We start from the raw sequence: 22,766 nt of genomic DNA on the forward strand, positions 1-22,766 counted from the left end.
TAAAGTTTAATGCTTTAGCATCAACTTAGCCACTTACTAGGTTCAAGAGAAGTCCAACAAAAACATTACTGGTCAACAAAACTCCTTCCAAATATCAAATGGTTATCTTAAGAATTAATAATCAAGACAATCAATCCTAATAATGAGAACTATAAACCTCTTTCAAAATTTAGCTTAAACAAGTCATGAATATTTGACAAACTGCTGGGATAGCACAGGTGAAAATTTAAACCAAATCTTGTTTTGATACTTCTATCCTACCTGTATCTTCAATAAATTCCACACATTTTTCAACAAACAGTGGTATGGGCTTCTCAGCTGTAACCAGATCCTGGAGGGGCATCCCAAAGTAATTACTTTCCCAATTTCTACGCGTTGGTGGATTGAAGTTCTTAGTTTTCTTTTTCTGCTATAAAAAAACATATTTGAGTTAAAACTATTAAAAATTAATCTCCCTCAGAATATTAGCATCAAGCAATGTAAACACAGTTTGGATCAAAGGAAATATTTACAAGCCATATCCAATTGAAATGTCCATCATTACAGGACTCATTACATTCTACTGGGAGTAGCAACCTGATCAATGGAAGCAAAAAATTGAACAGGAAAAAACATTAGCTGACTAGAAGAAAATGTTCTCTTTGGAAAATAAGACTAGACAAGGAGAGATGAGAAAGATTAGATAATAAAAGAAAGGGAAGATCATTTTTCAATGCCAATATAAAGAACAAATGAAGAATAAGCAATGCCCAATTCAGTTTTTGTGTCATCTGTTCATTTTATTTTGGCTTTTGAGGTAGATCCAAGGGAGGTTTTTGTATAAACCTGTATTTCTAAGAATAATTTACCAATTACTGATTATACAATAACATGTTTTCCAATCTACTATGTCTTAAATATTAAGATAGTTTTCAGAAGAAATGTATATTTTCATAACAGCAAAAACCAACACAAATTATTTTTTTCAGAATTTAACTTTTATCTAACATTAGGGGGGGAAATGGATTATTAACCAAGGAATGTTCATCTCAGAAACCCAAGGAAGTACTGTCTGAAATCAATGTTGGGGAAATTCTGGTTCAGTCTTTCTTGAGTATGGTATACAAAGTATCTTCAAAGATGATTCTATTATGCACACAGAGTTGAAAATCTCTAAAGTATAGGAAGACAAAGTTTTCAGAAATTTGAAGAGCTTAAGAGTACTTTTACTGACAGCCCTGGTTTCTTTTTCAGTCTAAAAATTTTTATTTTCTCTGGTATAAATCAGTAATGTATTCATATTGATCATATATCACCACTGGCTTACAAATAGAACAAAAAAATAATTTCCTTCTATTTTAACCTGACCAGAATGGTCTTGCCTTAGGACTTTTGCATGGGCTGTTCCTTTTGTCTTCAATGACGCCTACACGGATCACCCTACTAAAAACTACAAACTGCAATCCTACTGCTTGTCTTCCCCACTACCTCTTCAGTACTTCTAATCCTTCTTATCCTACATTTTCTCTTCTCAACACTATATAATTTATTCATGCATCATCTTTGTTTCAGGGGTGGGAGGGAGACATCCTCTGCTACAATAGAAGCTCAACATATGGGCAGAGATTTTGATTTGCTCATCAACACAACCCAAAGATCAAGAATACTACCTATGAAAGAAAACAGTACATATGGTCCTAAAAAATATTTGAGGTCTCAAACTGAAGAACACTTTGGAAGCTGAAAAGATCTCCCATATTCTTGGATAGGAAGAATTAGTATTGTCAAAATGGCCACACTACTAAAAAGCATTACATGGATTTAATGCAATTCCTATTAAAATCCTAATGACATTTTTCATAGAAAAAGCAGTCATGAAATTCATTTGTAAAAATACTCTTATTTTTACAGAACAGCCACAGCAATCCTTAGCAAGAAAAGTGAAGCAGAAGGCATCACAATACCAGACCTTAAATTATACTAGAGCTGTAGTAACAAAAATGTCATGGTACTGGCACCAAAACAGACATGAAGACCAATGGTACAAAACAGAAGATACTATAGTGCTGTGGCCACATCAATGTTTATAGCAGCTCAATTCACAATAGTGAAGCTATGGAACCAACCTAGGTGCACTTCAACAGATGAATGGATAAAGAAAATATGGTATATATACATGATCGAATATTATTCAGCTATAAAGAAAGAAATTACACCTTTTGCCGGTAAATGGACAGAACTAGAGACTATCATAACAAATGAAATAAAGCCAATCCCAAAAAAAGAAAAGCCAAATGTTCTCTGTGATATGCAAATGTTAACACACTGGGTGGGGGAACAGAAGTTCACTGGATCAGACAAAGGGGAATGAAGGGAAGGGAGGAGGGATAGGAATAGGAAAGACAGTAGAATGAATTGGACCTAACTTTCCTATGTTTATATATGAATACATGACCAGTGTTTTAACTCCATATCATGTACAACCATAAGAATGGGAAGTTACACTTCATGTATGTATAATATGAATACATTCTACTGCCATGTATACCTAAAAAGAAGAAAAATAAATACCCGTCCCCAAATTTGAGGTCTCTTCTAAAATAGTGATCTCACCATGTACTAGGAAAGATAAACAAACGGAAGTAAACCATCAAATTAGAGGCATGTAGTGAGTGCTACACTCAGTAAATCTCAATGAATATTAAAGGATCCAAACAGATGAAAAAAACAAAAGTGGGAAAAAATTAACAGGACAGTTTCAAAGTTCTCAGGAAAATTGCAAATCACAGGATTCACCTACAGGAATGCTCATGAGAAAGATATGTTAGGTATTCTTTACCTAGTCAATGTATATGTCATTCAGGTGTACATAACCACCATCTGCAAAATTTTTTTAAATTTCTCAAATATGTAATAATCAAATTTAAATTATAGCATGCACAAACTCCTTGAAAAATCATAAACACACAAAGAATCAATGAATGAACACTACAATGAAACATAAAACTTATTCTAAATAACAGTAGTATGACTATTAAATAAAATATATAATTAATTTTCCAGGTGATACTACAAAACATAAAAATTATTTGATAACAGGTCAAAACTAAATGTCTCAATCTACCCTAAAAAAGGGGTGGGTGGGATATAAGAGAGAATGTAATTATGTTAGTGTATGACACGGTATCGGAATACACTGGTAGGTTAAGCAAGGATAGTAAGCTGAAATAGAGGCCTTAAGATGGGTGCAGTGGCACACACCTATAATCCCAGAGGCTCAGGGGACTGAGGCAGGAGGATCAAAGCCAGCCTCAGCAAAAGTGAGGCACTAAGCAACTCAGTGAGACCCTGTCTCTAAATAAAATATGAAACAGGGCTGCAGATGTGGCTCAGTGGTTGAGTACCCCTGAGTTCAATCCCTGGTCCCCCGCCACCAAAAAGAAAAAGAAAAAAAAATAGGGCCTTAATATTTAAAGATAAAAATAAGCAACCCATAAATTAATAGCCCCTTTGCTTTTCTTATCTTTTTTCCCTGATGGCAAAGAAAAAAAGATAGAAAACCAGGAAAAAGCAAAATGAAGTTTATAAAGAGTGTAAATAGAATAAGATCAGCTATACAAAGAAAATTCTAAGACTTGGTACAAAACTAAACCAACTAACCATATGCCATTTAAACAAAGAGACTTAAATAAGTTAAAAATGACAGGCAATTGAATAAATTATGAACAGAAGGACTAAAACTCAACATAATATAGTTTACAAATCATCAACCCACAGCCAGCATCATACTGAATGAGAAAAAGCTGAAAACCTTTACTCTAAGACCAGGAACAAAACAAGGTGTCCATTCTCACCATTCTTATTCAACATAGTACTATAAGTTTTAGCCAGAACAATTAGGAAAAAGAAAGAAAAAAGCATACAGATAGGAAGAAAATCAAATCATTCCTGTTTGTAGATGACATGATTCTCTTTATACAGAAAAACCTAAAGACTCCACCAAAATACTATTAGAACTGATAAAATTCAGTAAGGCAGCAGGATACACAAATCAGTTGCTTTTCTATACATCAATAACAAATATGCCGAGCAAGAAATTGAAAACACCCAGAAACCACTCCGGATGCAGGAACTCACTCGAGAAATTTTTATTACATGGACAGAGAGTCTGCCTGCCTGCAGGGTGAGAGAGAAAGAGTGAGAAAATGAGAGAGGGGGAGAGAGAGAAATAGAGCAAGAATGGCAGTGGAGCTATTCTTTAAGTAGTGGAATTTCACAGACTTGTAACAATGGGCCAATGGCTGTTGAGGAGGTTCCTGAGCTAACAAACTGAACCAATGACTTGACTAGGAAGTTCGCAGGCTAGCAATCTAGGTTGTAAAATGGTGTGGGGGAGGGAGAACAATGGCGGCAGCAAAATAGCAGATCTGATGCCAGTAGAAATCATCAAAGTCATCCCATGCACAAAAACTACAAAACAATAACAACCAAAAAACCTAGGGATAAACTTAACCAAATCTGTAAAAGACTTCTAACAATGAAAATTATCAAACACTGATGAAAAGAAACTAAAGAAGACACAAAACACTGGAAAGAAATCCCATATTCATGGATCAGAAGAAACAGAGTTCAAATGTCCATACTAACCAAAGGGATTTACAGAGTCAATGCAATCCCCATCAAAAAACCAATGACATTCTTCAGAAACAGAAGAAAACAATACTAAAATTCATACAAAAACACAAAGACCCTGAATAGCTGAAGCAACCTTGGGGAAAAGAAAGAAGTTGGAGGAACCACAATACCTGATTTCAAAACGGAACCAAAACAACATGATATTGGCATAAAAAAAGACAGATACAATGAAACTAAAGTGATATCAAAAATAAACCCAAAATGACTACAGATAACAGATTCTTGACAAAAGTGCCAAAAACAAATATTGGAAAAACATACATTGGACAGCCTCTTTAACAGTGCTGGGAAAACTAGATACACACATGCACAACTTGACCCCTACATTTGGCCCTGTACAAAAATCAACTCAAGATAGACCAAAGACCTAAATAAAAACCTGGAAACTCTGAAAGTAAAGAACAAACACTAAGACATTGATGTGGCAGTGATTTTCTGCCCAGGACCTTAAGAGCACAAGAAAAAAAGCAAAAAATGGCAAATGGAATTACATCAAACCAAAAGTCTTCTGCAGAGCAAAGGAGACAACAGAGTGAAAGGACAACTTACAGAATGGGAGAAAAATATCTGCCAACTAACTATCTCACAGAGGGTTAAAATTCAGAATATAAAGAAACCAACAACAATTGAATTAAAACATGAATAAATTGGCTGAATAGATACTTCTCAAAAGAAGAAATATAAACAGCCAATAAACATATGAAAACTGGCTCCAAATCATCAACCATCAGGGAACTCGCATATTAAAACTACAATGAGATACCAACTCACCCCAGTTAAAACAGCTATTATCCAACAAAACAAAAAATAAATGCTAGCAAGGATATGGAGAAAAAGGAACTCTTATACACTGTTGATGGGAATATTAGTACAATCATTATGGAGGGTCTTCATAAAACTGAAAATAGATATGATTTCAGCTATCCCACTTTTACATATATATACAAAAGAAATGAAAACAGCATACCAGATACCTGCACACCCACGTTATCCGTGGCACTATCCATGATAGCTAACATATGATATCAGCCGAGATGCCCACCAACAGAAGAATGGGTAACAACAATACTATGGAATTCTATTCAGAAATAAAGAAATCCTATCATTTACAGCAAAAGGGATGGGACTAGAGGGCTTTATGTGAAGTGAAATAAGCCAGATGAGAAAGTTAAGTACCACAAATTTTCTCTCATCCGTGAAAGCCAAAAATGTTAACCTGGCAGTAGAATAGTGACTACGGGTTAATTAAAAAAAAAAAAAAAAAAAAATTCAAAGTAAAAAATATAACAATCCAAGAGAGATGGAAGAAATGATTTGTAACTATAGTGTTAACACTGGAGTTGTCTTCAAGGCAAAAGGCTTTGAGTAATACAAAAAAGACTCACTTGATAACTATCCAGAATTCAATTCATCAAGTAGTAATAAGTTATGATAGAAATAAATATAAACAACTATGGAAACAAAAAACATAAAAAAAAAGATCTCCTTTAGTCCTCATCAGCTCAAGTATGTCTAAAGTAATGACAATAAAGGCTTAAATTAAGGTGGATGATTTTAATATATTTATATGTACTGACACACACTGAAGTTTAAGAATAGTATAAGCAGCACAATACCATCTCTAAAAATAAATCATTCATATCAATGTAAGTACAGTTGACTCTTCAACACTACCAGGGGTTAAGGGGTGCTGATCCCTAATAAAAAATCTGAGTATAATTTTAAAAAATTAATTAAGCTCTTTATGAACAGATACTTGTACTTTGTTGACTTTTTTGAAAAAATCAAGTTGTAAACATTTATTACAAATTAAAAAGTAGATTTAAAAATTTCAGATATAACCAGATTACAAAACAATTTAAAAACCCTTTAAAAATACACTGAGAAAAAATTAGAATTTAAGTAAAAAAAATGTTTTTACCAAAAAGATATGTCTTTAGGTAAAAACAATAAAAGCCTTTTGCATGCTACAAAGATAATTCAGACAGTCTATCTGGTCAACAAGTAAAAAGCAAGCACTGTTAAGGGCTTCATCTCCAACCTCTTATTCATTTCTTATTGCCAGAATTCTGTTGGATGTGTTCCATCACATTTCCCTGCACAGGAGAGTTGGAATACTGTGCTCAACATCCATAGCATTTCTGCACGTAGGAAAGTAAGAACCTTCATCTGAATTAGGGCAAGTGTTGCTAAGCCTGCTATTTGGGAGTATCTGTTGTTTTTCCCACTCTCACTATTCTGGTAATTCTGCTGGTAATTGTACAGAGGACCCATAGGACATGGAGAGCGTCTATAATGTTTACAGTCTGTTGCATATTTTCTGCCTTGAACTCTAGAACTTCACCAGGCCCTGCAACATTTGATGACTCCAAATGTACTCCTTCAACATCAAAACCTAGACTCTTCCTCCCATACACCTGGGAAGTACTTCCTAGGGCTATTCTTTATGGCAGTCTGATATACAACTACATCTTCCTTGGTGTTATTAATGGTGATAAAACCGTATCCAGTTTCTTACACTGAATGATTTTACTATTCCAAAAATCTTCACTGTACTAACTTTCCTGGTTCTGTCCACCAGCAGAGACTGCCAATGTGAGTCAGCCTTTTGTCCCCTTTCTGCACCACTGCTTTTGGTGCCTGGTTTGGTGTTGGCAGTGCTGTTTGGGGGTGGTAGCAGTTGTGGCAACTGCAGATCCTCTTAGGCTTGGTACCATGGGAACAGTAGAGCTGCTCAGAGCCCACTGGAGTCTCCTTTTGGCTCCTGACTGAAATCTGGGTGTAATTTTTACCCCAAATCTACTTACTGTTGACCAGAAACCTTAAACATAAGCAGTTAATTAACACTGGAGGTACTGGGGATGGAGCCCAGTGTTGCTCTACCACTGAGCTACATCCTCAACCTGTTTTATTTTTTATTTTGAGACAGGGACTCACTAAGATGCCCCAACTGGACTTGAACTTGTGATCTTTCTGCCTTTGCTACTAGAATTACCACTGTACCTGGCTACATATGGTGAAAAATAAGGTCTTTACCCGGAGTGGGGGGAGAATACACAGATAGTTATCTGCTCAATTGGTTGGAGATGAGCTCAGTCTAACAGGAGGTGGCTACAAAATTATTACAGTAAATCAGTTTTGTACTACAGTTAATTTAATGTAGTTATGAATTATATATTCCATCTTTACATGTGTTTACACTGCTCTTGACTGAATGGTGCCATTTACGATTTGCATGTGTTACGTTTTAGTATAGTTTAGCTTTTTATAAAAGATCTGTGTATATGTTCTGGTAGTAAATGATAACTCACCTACATGTATTTTATGCATTTGTGACATATTTAACTTTTTCAAAATGTTTTCAATATTTCCAGGCTATACCAAATCTCCAAATAAAAACTCCAAACCTTAAATGGACTTGTGCAGTTCAAACCTGTATTATTCAAGGGTTGACTATGTACAAAAATATAAACAAAGAAGGGGTTACATAGTATTACAATGTAAGTCATACATTTCCTTTTGTAAAGGAAAAAAATTTTGAAAGGAAAAGGATCACTTGTATAACTAGGAAAAAATATAAAATTTAAAAAATTATCTATAAATTCTCATTTCTCTTTCTAAAAGGAAAAAGATGGCTTACCATTTGAATTTTCTCTCTTCACTATATACTCTGGTCCCTCTGTCCTAAACTCAAGGGATTTTCGACATATCCTAGCATACAATTAAATCAAAGACACCAACTTAACTACAAGAACTACCTAACCTCTCTCTTCCTAATGCTCTCAAACCACATTTCATTATGTTACTGCCATGACCAACTTTCCTGTAATTCTACCCTGTTTCATATTTTCCCACTTGTAACAACCACAGTACAAATCCTCCTTTCTCTCTTCTTCTTTGGGGCTACTCCTATTCCTCATTTTTTTTTTTTTTTTCTTTATCATCAATTTGTCCATCTCCTGGGACATTCTTATGAACATACAAATACTCTCATCTTTCTGATCTTTAAAAACAAGTCCCAAAACCCTACTCTGATACCACATTGCTTTCTAATCACTGCCTAAATATTTGCTCCCTTCCACATGAAAAAAACTTGAATGTCATTTAAATCTTCATTTTTCACATCTCATTCACTCGTCAATCCACTTTCATCTAGCTTTTCATACCATCCCATTAAACCAACTGTGATGATCAGATACTTTCATACGATCAAATTTTTAAAAAAATTCTTTCTTCATCCTTAATTTTCTCCTCAAGTACCTGTTCTTTTGGCTTCCAGACCACTAACCTTTACTTGTTTCTCTCTTTTCAGTCTCATCTGCCAACAGCTCTTCCTTTTCTAGCCAAACTCAGTTCTTAGCTCTCCTTTCTTCTCTAGCTATAATCTGCCCTTGAATTAATTTATCTAATCACACAGCTTTTAATTCTGATAACTCCCTCTGAGTACCAGTCATATATTTAATTTTTAGACTATTTGACATTTCCACTTGGATATTTATATTTGAAATATAAAAAATACAAAATAGATGTCTTAACTCCCTCCTTTTCACCATTTCAGTACATCTACCTAGTTGTTCAAACCATAAATCTAGGAGTCTTACTTTCAAAATGGTATCTAGAATCTGGTTACTTTTTTCTTTCTTGGTACCTGAACCAGAAATAATATCTAGTACATGATAGATACTTTGTAAAGTAGACAAGAAGCAAACAAAACTGTGAACAAGAACCTGAGGAAAGTCTTTACCATGTAAAATTTCTATGCTGCTGCTTTATTTACCAGTTTACAGAAACCATTTCATTTTCCTAATTCTTCATTCTTATGAGAGGCACTAGACAGCTATGTCTAAGCTTACATATCCTAACTGAAACCAGATTTATACAAAAGAATGATTACTTGCTGTAAGTTATGGTAAGAACTGGCTAGCTCTATGTGAATTCATTTCGATATAAAGAAAGATGCTTTCAACAATGTATAAGCTGAGAAATACAACCTGCTAGGTTACTGTGAAGGATACAAAAATCAGGAGAATTTAATATACTCAAGAAACATACAATCTATTATGAAGAGTAAAATACCCCATTACCAGTCATTTAACAGCACATACAAAATGGTATGTTAAGCGACAAAATAACTAGATGGAAGGCTTAAACCCAGACTTCAAAAGGTAAACCTCATCATCCACTTATCAGAGAAAACATGAGGTCTTTGGTTTTTTGAGATTGGCTTATTACACTTAGCATGATATTTTCCAACTCCATCCATTTACCTCCAAGTGCCATAATTTTTATTACTCTTTATGACTGAATAATATTCTATTGTATATATATATATATATACCAGTTTTTTTTTTTTTTTTAAATCCATTCATCTACTGAAGGGCATCTAGCTATTGTGAACTGAGCTGCTATAAACATTGATGTGACTCCATCACTGCAGTACGCTGATTTTAAGTCCTCTGGGTATAAACCAAGGAGTAGGATAACTGGGTCAAATGGTGGTTCCATTCCAAGTTTTCTGAGGAATCTCCATACAGTTTTCCAGAGTGGCTGCACCAATTTGCAACTCCCCCAGCAATGCATGAGTGTGCCTTTTCCCCCACATCCACACCAATACTTATTATTGCCTGTGTTCTTGTTAATAGCCATTCTAATTGAAGTGAGATGAAATCTTGGGATGGTTTTGATTTGCATTTCTCTAATTACTAGAGATGATGAACACGTTTCCAAATATTTATTGATTGCCTGATACATAACGGGGGGGGGGGCAGGGGTAAGAGAAGAATGGGAGGAACTTTCGATTTATGTAGAGAGAATGGGGGCATCAGAGGAAAGAAAGAGTAGACTGAGACAGACATCGTTACCCTATGTACATGTATGATTACATGAATGGTGTGAATCTACATCATGTACAACCATAGAAATGAAAAGCTGTACCCCATTTGTGTACAATGAATAAAAATGCAGTTTGTTAAAAAAAAAAAAAAAAGATAAACCTTATGTAAGAAGAAATGAAGTTAGGGACATTTTAAGAATTTAGAAAGGAGTTTGTAAGTCTATAGATTCTATATATGATTTATTCACTTAAATATTTGGGTGCCTTTTAACTAGTACCTATTGTATTAGGAAAATAACTAGAAACTGCTGATTATATACTGCTCACCATATATCAATATATAGCCTAGTCTAGTTAAGGCTGTGTACCCAATCTTAATTTTCTTATCAGCTGAGACAACTACTATTTTACATTATTTGGATATCCCTAGAATTTAAAAGTATGCATAATAAGAGCAGAGAGGTAGACAAGGGCTACAATGCAATGGTTTTAGGTGAGGAGTCTGAAATTTATACAGAGGTTACAAATATATTTTGTAGGGTAAGTGATTAGGTACTACTGAGCACTATCCCTCACAAAAGTAACCTAAGGAGCCATTTGAATTAATGTTGAATGTAACACAGAAACTCAATTAAAAAGTTATCGCACACAAATACTGGCGAGAATGTGGAGAAACTAGATACATCATATATTGCTAGTAGGAATTTTATTTTTCTTTTTTTTTAAATATTTTTTTGCGGTGCTGGGGATCAAACCCAAGGCCTTGTGCTTGCAAGGCAAGCACTCTACCAACCGAGCTATCTCCCCAGCCCACTAGTAGGAATTTTAAATGGTACATCGTACTCTGGAAAAGAATCTCTCATGTGACTAAATATAAAATTACCACGAGACCTAGCAACTGCATTCTTGAGCATTTATCCCAGAGACATGAAAACTCTTGTTCATATAAAAACCTACTCTCAAATGTTCATATAATTTTATTGATGATTGTTAAAATCTTGAAATAACATGATATACTTCAACTGGTTAAAAAAACTGATATATTCACACTATGGAATGTTATTCAACAATAAAAAGGAATAGTTGATACATGCAATGACTTGACTGAATCTTAAGGGAATTATGCTGAATGAAAAAAAAAGTCAAGCCTAGAAAGTTACACACTATATGATCCCATTTATATAACATTCTTAAAAGGGCAAAATTATAAACCAGGTGTGGTGCTACACACCTATAATTCCAGCTACTTGGGATGCTGAGGCAATCTCAAATACCAGGCCAGACTGAGAAATTTAGAGACATGGTCACAAAACAAAAGGGAGTAGAGCGCTAGGGATGGAGCTCTGACAGAGTGTCTTTGGGCTTAATCTCCAGTACCAGGGCTGAGGTGGGGGTTGGGGCAGGGACAAGAAATATCAAAATTAAAGAAATGGAAAACAGCTTAGTTGCTGCCAGATTAGGTTAGGGGTGGGGGAATGAGTAAGGAGGAGGGTGTGGTTATAAAAGGATAACATAAGGGATCTTTTTGGTGATGAAGGCAGGACATACAAAAAGGAGTACAAGCAAAACTGGGGAACTTAAGATGTGGATCATAATAATGTCAATACTCTAGTTGTGAAATTGTACTAGTTTTCCAAAATGTTATACCATTGTGGGAAAGCAGGAAAATGGAACATGAAACCTCTGTATTATTTCTTACAATGGTATGTGACTCTACAATTATTTAAAATGTTTAATTAGGAAATAAAAAAGGTCATTGCAATTATCCAAATAAGTAATGACAACCTCAACTAAGACTGTGAAAATGAAGCAGAAGCTACACATTTTGCAGCTGAATAAAAGTAGCCAAGTATTGTAAATAGCCATAGCATGTATCCCTGGTTTCATAGTACTACTTTCCTAAAAGCACATTCTTACTTCTTACTCAGTCTTGGTAAGGACAGGGAAGTAAAAACTATGATCAATGAGAAAAAACCTGCTTTTCCTACTGAACAAGTACAATCATGTCATGAATGACTAACTTCTAGAAACTCACAGCAATTTCTTTAAGGACCACCTACTAAACCTTGGTTTCTCAACTTCAGCATTATTGACATTTTGGGCTGCATAATGTTCTGCTGTGGGAAGTGGCCTGTGAATCCTAGAACGTGTAGCAGCACCCCTGACTTTTACTGATTAGATGCCAGCAGTAACCCCCTAAACCCAGTATGTCAGCCAAAAATGTCTCCACACATTGCCATATGATCTCTAGGGCAATACTGACTCTGGTTGAGAACCACTGTTAGGCTAGTTAAAAACAAGGACCAAGGGCTGGGGTTGTGGCTCAGTGCCTAGCACATGTGAGGCACTGGGTTCAATTCTCAGCACCACATAAAAATAAATCAATGAAATCAAGGTATTGTGTCCATCTACAACTAAAAAAAAAAAATATATATATATATATAAAAAATGAAAGACAAGGACCAAGAACTCAAGATGGGAAAATGAATACAGAAATATTCCGAGGAAGTCTGAGAAACTTTAAAAAATAAAAAAAAAAGGTTCATACATGACTCAAGATTGGGAAATACCACTGTAGAGTATACAAAGATGAATGATAATAATTAATGTTTACAATGTAGGAAAAAATACACAAAAATTTGTATACTATACATAATGCAATTACTTTAGGTAGGGAAGAAGAAATACTACATTATAGAATAACATCAGTTTTAAGAAATTCAAGTGAATGGGTAGACTTCTACCCTGCTTCCCCAAATACATATTTTCAAGTATATTCAAAAGTATGTTACGTTTTATATGAGACCTCACATTCATTCTTAGAACCACTGTTGTTCCCTTTGCTTACTGTCTCATCATTAAGTACTCTTAGTTACTTTAATAGTTGCCAATCAGAGCATTAGCAAAGAAAGAAGAAAAATTTCATTGTGTCTTCCTTTCCCTCACATCTTATAATGGGGTCTTAAACTGGGGTTCACATGCCTTTAGGGAGTAAATGAAACCCTTAAAACTCCAGTAAAATTTTATGCATAAGCATTTTTCCAGTGAAAATACTCAAATCTTTCCTTGGATTTTCGAAGGGCTAAGAAGAAATTTCCAAAAGTTCACAACAAGGGCTGGGGCTGGGGCTCAGTGGTAGAATGAGGACCTAGAAAGAAAGAGGCACTGGGTTCCATCCTCAGCACCACATTTTAAAAAAAGCACAAAACAACAACAACAAAAAAAAACCAGTATTGTGTCCATTTAAAAATAAAAATTATATACAAAAAAATTCACAATTATTTTATACAGAGTATGCAAGGTATATCTTGTTTGGACAGTTAGATACAGACATAAAAGCCCCTTTGTTACACCCATACAGTTTGTTCTAAGGACTGGACAAATCAAAAATTACTACTTTTAAAAAGCAATCCTCCTTCCGATTGGGCTTTCTCTTCTTTAAAAGTCACAGACTAAACCTTGTTTACTTTAGTACTCCTTGACAACATCAGTGAGATGACAGGAAAACATTACAAAGATAGAAACGATAAAACTATGTCGACTAGGGAGGGCGGGGGGGGGGGGGGAACAACTCTTCTAGGATTGAGTGGTACAATTTGTAGTATACCAAAATTGAAGTTTATAGAATTGGCAATTCTATATATTTACCTATAGTCTTACAATAGTAATAAGCGTCCATCTACATTATAAGAACAGAAGATTATACGAGTTAAGTAGTTCTTTGACTCATATTAACTATATTCCTACCAATCAATAATCCACTGCAGAAATAAGTAACTTAATAAGTCTCATTAAAATATACAAATCTGAAATATACTTTTAAAATTAAACACCTAATTACATTTCAACTGCATTTGAAAAGCAACAAATCATGGTTAAATGGATAACAGAACAAATTCAAAGAGACAGTAAATAGCATACAGTAAAAATACAGGTAGAAATACCTAAATTTATATAATTCCATAAATTAGTGAGGCCAGCACCAGAAATGCTACTAAAGAAATCAATTTTTACTTTACACAAACATCATAGATCTAGTTAATGATCCAGAGATAGAGCAATTTAGCCAATTAGTAAGCAACAGAAATATTTACTAAAGTCTCAGTGAATGTTTTCCAGATAAGACAGAGATATGAGGAAAGAGGAGTTTTGATAAACCTTGTTGAAAATACAAAATATATTTAAATTTTTAAAAAACCAATTTTACTAGACTGAATTCCCTGAGAGCACAGACAATGACTAAGTTATCCCTCTATTAGCTTCTAACGATGTTCAGGCACAGCAGGTATTCAATAAAATACTTAAGTAAAATGACAATTTCCTCAAGTCAAAATAAATTACAATTATTAAACAGATTCTTTTATTACCAGTTCTCTTATTACACTACAAAAACAAGGCCACATGTATTTGTACTGACTTCAACTGATCACAGCACAACAAACTGTGCTAAGTTAGGTAGATGAACTATAAACAGTATATAAATTTTGTCCATAGTGGACATCATGATTTTCATCCTTTAGAAATTACTCCAATTTAGAGGAAAGCTAACTTCACGCAGAGCTCCTGGGATAAAGGCTCAGATCTATATTCAGTAGTGTAATTCTATTCCTCTGGTCAGAAAATATTGGCTAGGAGATAAAGGATCCAATTCAAGACAGACAGCAAAAATGCTAATTGAAGGACTTAGACTAAAAAAGATGCTAACTGAAAAGTCTGAGAAAGTTTTCTCATTCTTCTAAACATACTTCCCGATGGGAATGTGTATGCCTATAAATCCAGAGCTACCAAGAATACTGAGGCAGGAGGACTGCAAGTTTGAGGCCAGCCTGGGCAACTTAGCACAACCGTGTCTCAAAATGAAACACAATGTGTTGGGATGTAGCTCAGTGGTATCGCGTTTGCCTAGCATATCCAAGGCCCTGGGTTCAATTGCCAGTATTACAAAAAATTAAAATTAAAAAGTAAAAAAACAAACAAAAAGCACAACTCCAAAACTTCCTATAGAAAGATGACCCTCTCTTTTTAAATTTTTTTTTTAGTCCTAGACACAATACTTTCATTTACTTTTATTTATTTATTTAAATGCGGTGCTGACAATTGAACCAAGTGCCTCACATGAGCTAGGCAAGAGCTCTACCACTGAGCCACAACCCCCCACCTCTCACTCTTTTTTACTGGGTGTGTCTAAAAGGTAATATGTATATAATTGATATATTTTATCAACTGCCAATAAACCTAAGCAAGAAATTCCCAGAAAACAGATTTTTTAAAAATTTTGAAACTTTTAAGCATCAAGACTTTGTTAAAGAATCCTTGCTCGTAAAACAAAATGCAAGTCTAAACCATCAGACCTGTAAATATTTTTCTGTTTCTTGACAGCCAATTCACATTTAGACTTAATTAAATTTCCTTCAAAAACTCGATGTATTTCAGATGTGAACACTGACAATCAATCTAGTAATTGTCAAGAGGTTAAAGAATATACACAAAAATCCCAAACTATGCTTTTCCTACAATTTATGCATTTCCATAGCGTTCAATACAGACATGTTTTCATATATTTTATTACCTTTATATCTGGAATGAAGAAGTTAGAAATCACGTAAAAATGGTGGTCACCACTGTTTGGTTAGTGGTATTTATTTTTTAAAAAGCGTTTTACTTGATAAAGACTGTAAGGTTCCAGAAATCACAAGTTCTGAAGATTTACTACATTCTAAAGGATCTACTATATTAATGGCATGGCAAGTTGCTATTAGATGTTATTAAATTAACATCTTGTATCCCAATATACACATATTAATATCTATCTCTTCAAGGCTTTTCAAAATAAAACATTACCTATTTTCATTTTCCCTCCACCCCAAAAGGCTTTAAACCCTCCAAAACCTGGTTAAAGCACTAGCAATCTTGTAAGCCAGACAATATCTGATAGTGCATTTAAATAAGGGCACAGTAAAATGCTGAGAAAAGAACAAGGTCTGGAAAGAACATTTGGGAATAAAATAAGATTTGGTCAATGGTTAACATAAGGGGATGAAAAGAGCTAAGACCTGGAAGAGAGGAAAACAATTTAAAAAGAATTTACAAATGAAAAATCATTACAAGATTGATTTACATAAATGCACCATAAAAATCAACAAGTATTTTACCATTTACTCTTGCTAAACCAAACTGACAACAATGAAGTAGATACTGAAAAACACAAATCAGCATGAACACAGATACCTGTATACCTCCCCCCTTCAATGAATACTAAACATGAGTTAAAAACTGGCAATTTTATTAATGACTCAAATTTTCTCAGTCTCATTCTCTTAAAGCATTGCTTTTCAAATATTAGTTTATGAAATTAATTCAGATTACAGCTAGCACTTTTTTTTTTTTTCACTGTGATAGATCAGAAAATCAAAATATGGTACAGCGATCAAGCACAGTGGTGCAAATCTATAATCCTAGCGACTGGGGAGGCTGAGCCAGGGGGATCATAAGTTTGAGGTCAGCCTCAGCAACTTAGTGAGGTCCTATCTCAAAATAAAAAAATAAAAAGGGATGGAGATGTAGCTCAGTGGTAAAGTAGCCCTGGGTTCAATCACCAGTACAAAAAAAGGTATACAGTGAAACTAGGTATTTTATTGCCATTTCAATTATAGAGAAATATTTATGTACTACACCCTGATTTTAAACAAATTCTCACTGCTGGTTGTAATCAGGAATGTCTTCTTACAGGTTTTGTTCCCATAACACTAAACTAATTTGGAGTATTAAAAAGATAGCTAAGTATGAACCTTTCTCTGATTCTAAATGGATGGCCTCCCTAGATGCCATTAATGCCCAGAATTACAATTTTCCAGGTATCAAGGAATCTAAGTGAAGATTCCTACACTTTGGCTTCTATCTTAGAATTAAAGAATGAAGGTAAAGAGAATGATGATATCTCTGGTAGAAGAAAAACCAAAGTGCATAAGCTCAATTAAAAATTATAGGAGTATTTAATTATAAAATGAGTCAGAAAACTAATCCAGCAAATGGAACAAAGGATGTTCTGAAATATAGGCACAGTACTCTGGGATACTTTAGGCCTGATACCATTTTTGAGCAGTGTGATATGCCAAGCACTTGAAATACCTATTTCCAGTTCCTACCACAACACCAAGGAAAATCCTGTAAGTAATTCCTAATTTACAGGTAAGGAACCAACAACTACAGAATGGTCAGGGTTAGTAGTTTGTTTTTGTTGTCTTGTTTTTGTGAGGCTACAGAACCCAGGACCTCATCAAATGCTAGCTACTTAAGTGCTCTAATACTGAGTCATACCCACAGGGGTTTATTCTTACTGTCTGCTTAATTAAGGATCATCTTGGTTATTTGTTATTTGGTTATTCAGCACTGGCAGTTCCTCAAAGATCTTTGTTACGCAATCTTCTATATTCACTCCCAAGGAGATTTCATCTATTACCATTTCTATTTCATTGTCTCCTAAATATGTATCTCTAATTCAGACCTCTCCTGAGTGCTCTTAACTGCCTTCCCAACATCTCCACTGAACTCTATAACCAAAGTTATAATTCCCACTTCCCAACTCCAAACCTGGCAAATTTATACTGGTCTATTATTGGATTTCAAAAATTAAGTATCAGGGCTGGGTTTGTGGCTCAGTGGTACAGCACTTGCCTGGCATGTGTGGAGGCACTGGGTTCAATTCTCAGCACGGCATATAAATAAATAAATATAAAGGCCCATCAACCACTAAAAAAATATTTAAAAAATTAAGGATCAAAAAAATAAATTAAGGATTTATGAACCTTAACTATAAGGTGAGAATTTTATTTAAAATTTTTGTTCAGTCATGAGTAAAATAGACAGGTATTTTTCTTCTCTTATACCATCCTTGTCTGGTTATAAAATTAAGGATAAGCCAGGTGAGGTGGCACACACCTATAACCCCAGAGACTCCGTAGGCTGAGGCAAGAGTATCACAAATTTGAGGCCAGCCTCAACACCTTAGCCAGATCCTGTCTTTAAAAAATAAAAAAAGAAAAGAAAACCAAAGAAAAAACCAGAAAAGGGCAACGGATGAACCAGCTCAGTGGTAGAGCACCCCTGGGTTCAATCCCCAACATTGTTAAAAGAAAAAGTAATTAAGATAGATAAAATAGATGACTTATGAGAATGAACTGAAGAATGTATTCTTTTTTATCTAGTCTCTGGAATAATTGTTTTTAACAATGGCATGACCTGTTCCTCAAAAATCTTCTGTAAAAATTACCTGTGCCAGGTACTTCCTCAGTGGGAAAATTACTTCACATTTTTTTATTAAAAGCTTTCTTACTTAGGTAAATTGTGTTTTTTTAGGAGCTTATTTTGCTAACTTCCAAATGTGTTAGCATAAAATTATAGTACTCTATTCAATCTAATTTGATCTATCTCTAGTTACGAACCTTTTATTCTCAGTGTTTATGCATTCTCTTTTCTCATCAGTCTTATTAGGTTTGTCTACTTTTCTAGTCTTTTCAAAGAATCAACTTCTATCTTTGTTAATTTCTCAAGTGGTCTCTGAAACTCTATCACTTTATAATTCAATGGTTCACACCTATCTTTTAATATGACTATTTGATACAAAATCTTTTTCCTAATTATAACCTGCATTCCAACACGGCTTACCTTATGGCTCAGGCTCTGCTTAACTAATTTTAGCTCTGACCTAGTTTTTCAGTTTAGTAAAAACTCTTTTAAATGTAATGCTATTTCAGTATCCATGACTAGGACATCTTCCTTATTATACCTCACCTTGCTTAGTCAGTTTTATGCCTCCATACAGGTGATTTTCCCCACCTAAAATATCTTTGATCTTCTTAAAAGTCAATAAAAATATTAGAAACTGATAATTTACTGTTTTCATCAAGTTTTGTAAAACTACCATCACACACTATTGGTGGTCTCTTCCCATCCTATATTCCCATAAAATATTTATATTTGGATTATATTGTCATAAAATATACTTTTTTGGGAGTGGGGGCAGTACTATGGATTGAATTCAGGGTTCACACATGCTAGGCAAGAACTCTACAAGCCTTTTAAAAATTTATCTTGGCGGCCCCTGCGCTGGCTGGCTCCCTCCAGGGTGGGGGGCGCCGTCCCCAGCCTTTCCCTGGGACTAGCCAGAGCCACAGGGAAGATGGTGGAAAATTCACCGTCGCCACTGCCAGAAAGAGCGATTTATGGCTTTGTTCTTTTCTTAAGCTCCCAGTTTGGCTTCATACTTTATCTTATGTGGGCTTTTATTCCTGAATCTTGGCTAAACTCCTTAGGCTTAACCTATTAGCCTCAAAAATATTGGGCAGTCGCATTACCTGTCTACCTCCTTATTACTATAGAAATTGGTTATGTACTCTTATTTGGAATTAACATGATGAGTACTTCTCCCCTCAACTCGATTCATACGATCACAGATAACTATGCTACAAACCAACAAAAGAAGAAATACCAAGAAGAGGCCATCCCAGCATTAAGAGATATTCCTATTAGTGAAGTAAACCAAATGTTCTTTCTCACAACCAAAGAACTTTACACCAGAAAGTGAGTTGCATGTAAACATGCTACCATCAAGCATGATAAGTTTTTGACAGAATAATTTTGCCCATAATTATACTATTTTCTCTTATTGCTCAATATTGAAATGTAAAAAAAAGAAAGTCATTCTCTTAAGTAAATTTTGATTCATATTGTAATGTTTTCAAACATTCATTATTAATAGAATAAATAAAATACTTCATTACCTTAAAAAAAAAAAATTTATCTTGAGACCGATCTTGCTAAGTTGCCTGGGCTGGCTTCAAATTTACAATCCTCCTGCCTCAACCTCACATACAGTTGGAAATACAGGCATGTGCCACCACATTTGGCTACTGAAGTAATTTTTATTCAAGTTTACCATGTTCCAGGCACTATTTGAACTAAATATTAACTTATTTCTCATAGTAGCCCTAATAAGTATGATTATCTCCATTTTCCTAGACGGAGGTACATAGAAGTTGTATAGTTATGTAGCTAATAAGTTGCTGAACCTGGATTCAAATTCCTTAAGTCTGGTTCTAGACCATGTGTTCCTGACCATCACACTATGCTTCAACTGTTCTAGTAGTATTTTCCTAACCCCAGCCCAACCACAGGGTTTTACTGTCCCAGACTACCATTACAGCTCTTTAAGGGATACAAGTCTTTACATTTTTTTTTTTTTTTTTTTTGGGTGCTGGGGATCGAACCCAGGGCCTTGTGCTGACAAGGCAAGCACTCTACCGACTGAGCTATCTCCCCAGCCCAAGTCTTTACATTTTTGAGACAGAGGCAACTTTGACAATTCAAGTCTAATTTTTAATATAAAAACAATTTTTAGGCAAAACTAAGATGTACAGTAGTGCTCCAGTCATTCTCTAATGCTTAAAAGGAAAAATGCCATGGATAGCCCTAGAGAAACTCAAGATATTTCACTACGGATAAATATAAAGCCCAAAGATATAATTTTGGCACAAAACTTTATCTATGATGTTGCATTATAACCTATGTTTATCTTCTTGAGACCTTAAGTCCAGAAACCAAATGTTTATGATATCAGATTTAACATTACTTACAGACCTAGGTTTCCAGAATGTCATTTTATTATTTTTTAAGGAGATTTATATATATAAAAATAATATATATATATATCTCAAACCCAGGATCTCACACATGCCAGGCAAGCACTCTACAACTGAGCCACAACCCCAGGCCCCAGAAAGTCATCTTAGAGTTAAGAGTTCAAACAAATAAAAGATATGAATCTAACAATTAATGCAATGTTATAACAAAGTGTAAGGCAATTCTGAAAAACTTTACAAAACAGCTAAGACTGAGAATAATCAACTGAACACGGATCAAAAGTCTGAGTTAAAACCCAGTCACTGGTGACTTCAGTACAAGTGAGGAAAAGCCTGACACCAACTAAGGAGAGGTACTAAACAAATAATTACAAAATAATAAAAGATAAAATACTAGATTCAGTGAATGTAAGATGCTAGTGATTGTAAGCAGCACTATTATTTTATGTATCCCTAAAAAGAATGAAAATAAAATCTGCACCATTTAAATTGTGATATGCTATCAACTGTTGGACACATTAAGATTTCAGTGAAAAAAAAAAAAAACTGGATTTTTATAACCAATGAAATATAGTTTAAATCACTAAAATAGGACAAATCAGGTATGAGGAGACTGAATTCAATTCAAGGCATGCTAACATTCAATTCAAATAACATCATTAATTAAAGGAAATTAAGGACTGCACTAAACATTCCAGTACATAAATTTGGCTCATTAGTCCCCCCCTAAAGGTGCTCAGAGTTGAGAAATTAACACTCTTAAGAACTGTATTAATAATAAATATTCAATGTGAAATATTCAAGCCTTTTGAATGTAATGATTTAATTCTACTGCTGTACATTTATTCTAAAGAAACACACTTTTATGTAAACTGGCCAATGCAAAATAAATAAATAAATAAATAAGACTTGGAAACCCAACCAACCAGTTTTGATAAATCTGATAAATGGAAAACTATGTAAAGAGACTACAAGTATAATCTGAAAGACTAAACAGCATTAAGGGAAAATATGACTGTACTACTGCTATTAAAGAGAAGAGTTTTGTCTTAGGGGAATATACAATGAAGAATTATATGGCAATGAGCCCAGCATCCCCAACTTAATCTTAAAGGGCTCAGAACAAACAAAAATAAACAAACCAAATACATACTGCTCAAGCAAGTGGAGCTAAATGCAAACAACTGATAAACATGGGTAAAGGCTATAAAAAAAACTTTTTTACTATTCCTGCAACTACTACCCAAGTGGAAACTATATCAAAAAGTTACCAAAACTTTTAGATTTGTGAACAAAATGGAAAAATAACACACACATACAAAAAAGCAATTTAAAAATGGAAAGACTATAGATGCCTTATTTTTGTTAGTATTAAGTAGTTTTCATAATACAGGCTGTGTTCCTTGGGCCCAGGAATGTTTTGGCTTTCCAATTTTTTCCCATTTTGCAATATTTGCATAAACATAATGAAGTATCTTGGAAATAACACCCAAGTCTAAAGTCAAATTCACTTATTTCATATACACCTTACAAATTTGTCTTAAGGTAATTTTATATGATTTTAGTGAATTGCATTTTAAAATGTTATTGGTACATTATAAATAGTGGGATTCACTATACCA

General features: G+C 34.3%; 1 protein-coding gene and 1 pseudogene across 5 annotated transcripts in view; one reads left to right on the forward strand and one right to left on the reverse strand.

The window, feature by feature from the left end:
- ARHGAP5 (Rho GTPase activating protein 5) overlaps positions 1-22,766 on the reverse strand; it is a 74,714-nt gene that overhangs the window by 33,364 nt on the left and 18,584 nt on the right. For 2 of the 4 annotated variants that reach the window (XM_079127212.1, XM_079127211.1), the window contains exon 3: positions 262-409. The exons of 1 other annotated variant lie outside the window; for it this stretch is intronic. In XM_079127212.1, coding sequence (XP_078983338.1) covers positions 262-409 — 148 coding nt within the window. The remainder of the gene's footprint in view (positions 1-261; positions 410-22,766) is intronic. One more of the 4 variants, XM_079127213.1, reaches the window with a different exon arrangement.
- On the forward strand, positions 19,633-20,233 carry LOC306654025 (phosphatidylinositol N-acetylglucosaminyltransferase subunit P-like; annotated as a pseudogene). The gene has a single exon. The product of its transcript is annotated as a phosphatidylinositol N-acetylglucosaminyltransferase subunit P-like (transcript).

This window comes from Sciurus vulgaris (genome assembly GCF_902686455.1).
Source record: "Sciurus vulgaris genome assembly, chromosome: 2".
NCBI classification, from domain to species: domain Eukaryota; kingdom Metazoa; phylum Chordata; class Mammalia; order Rodentia; family Sciuridae; genus Sciurus; species Sciurus vulgaris.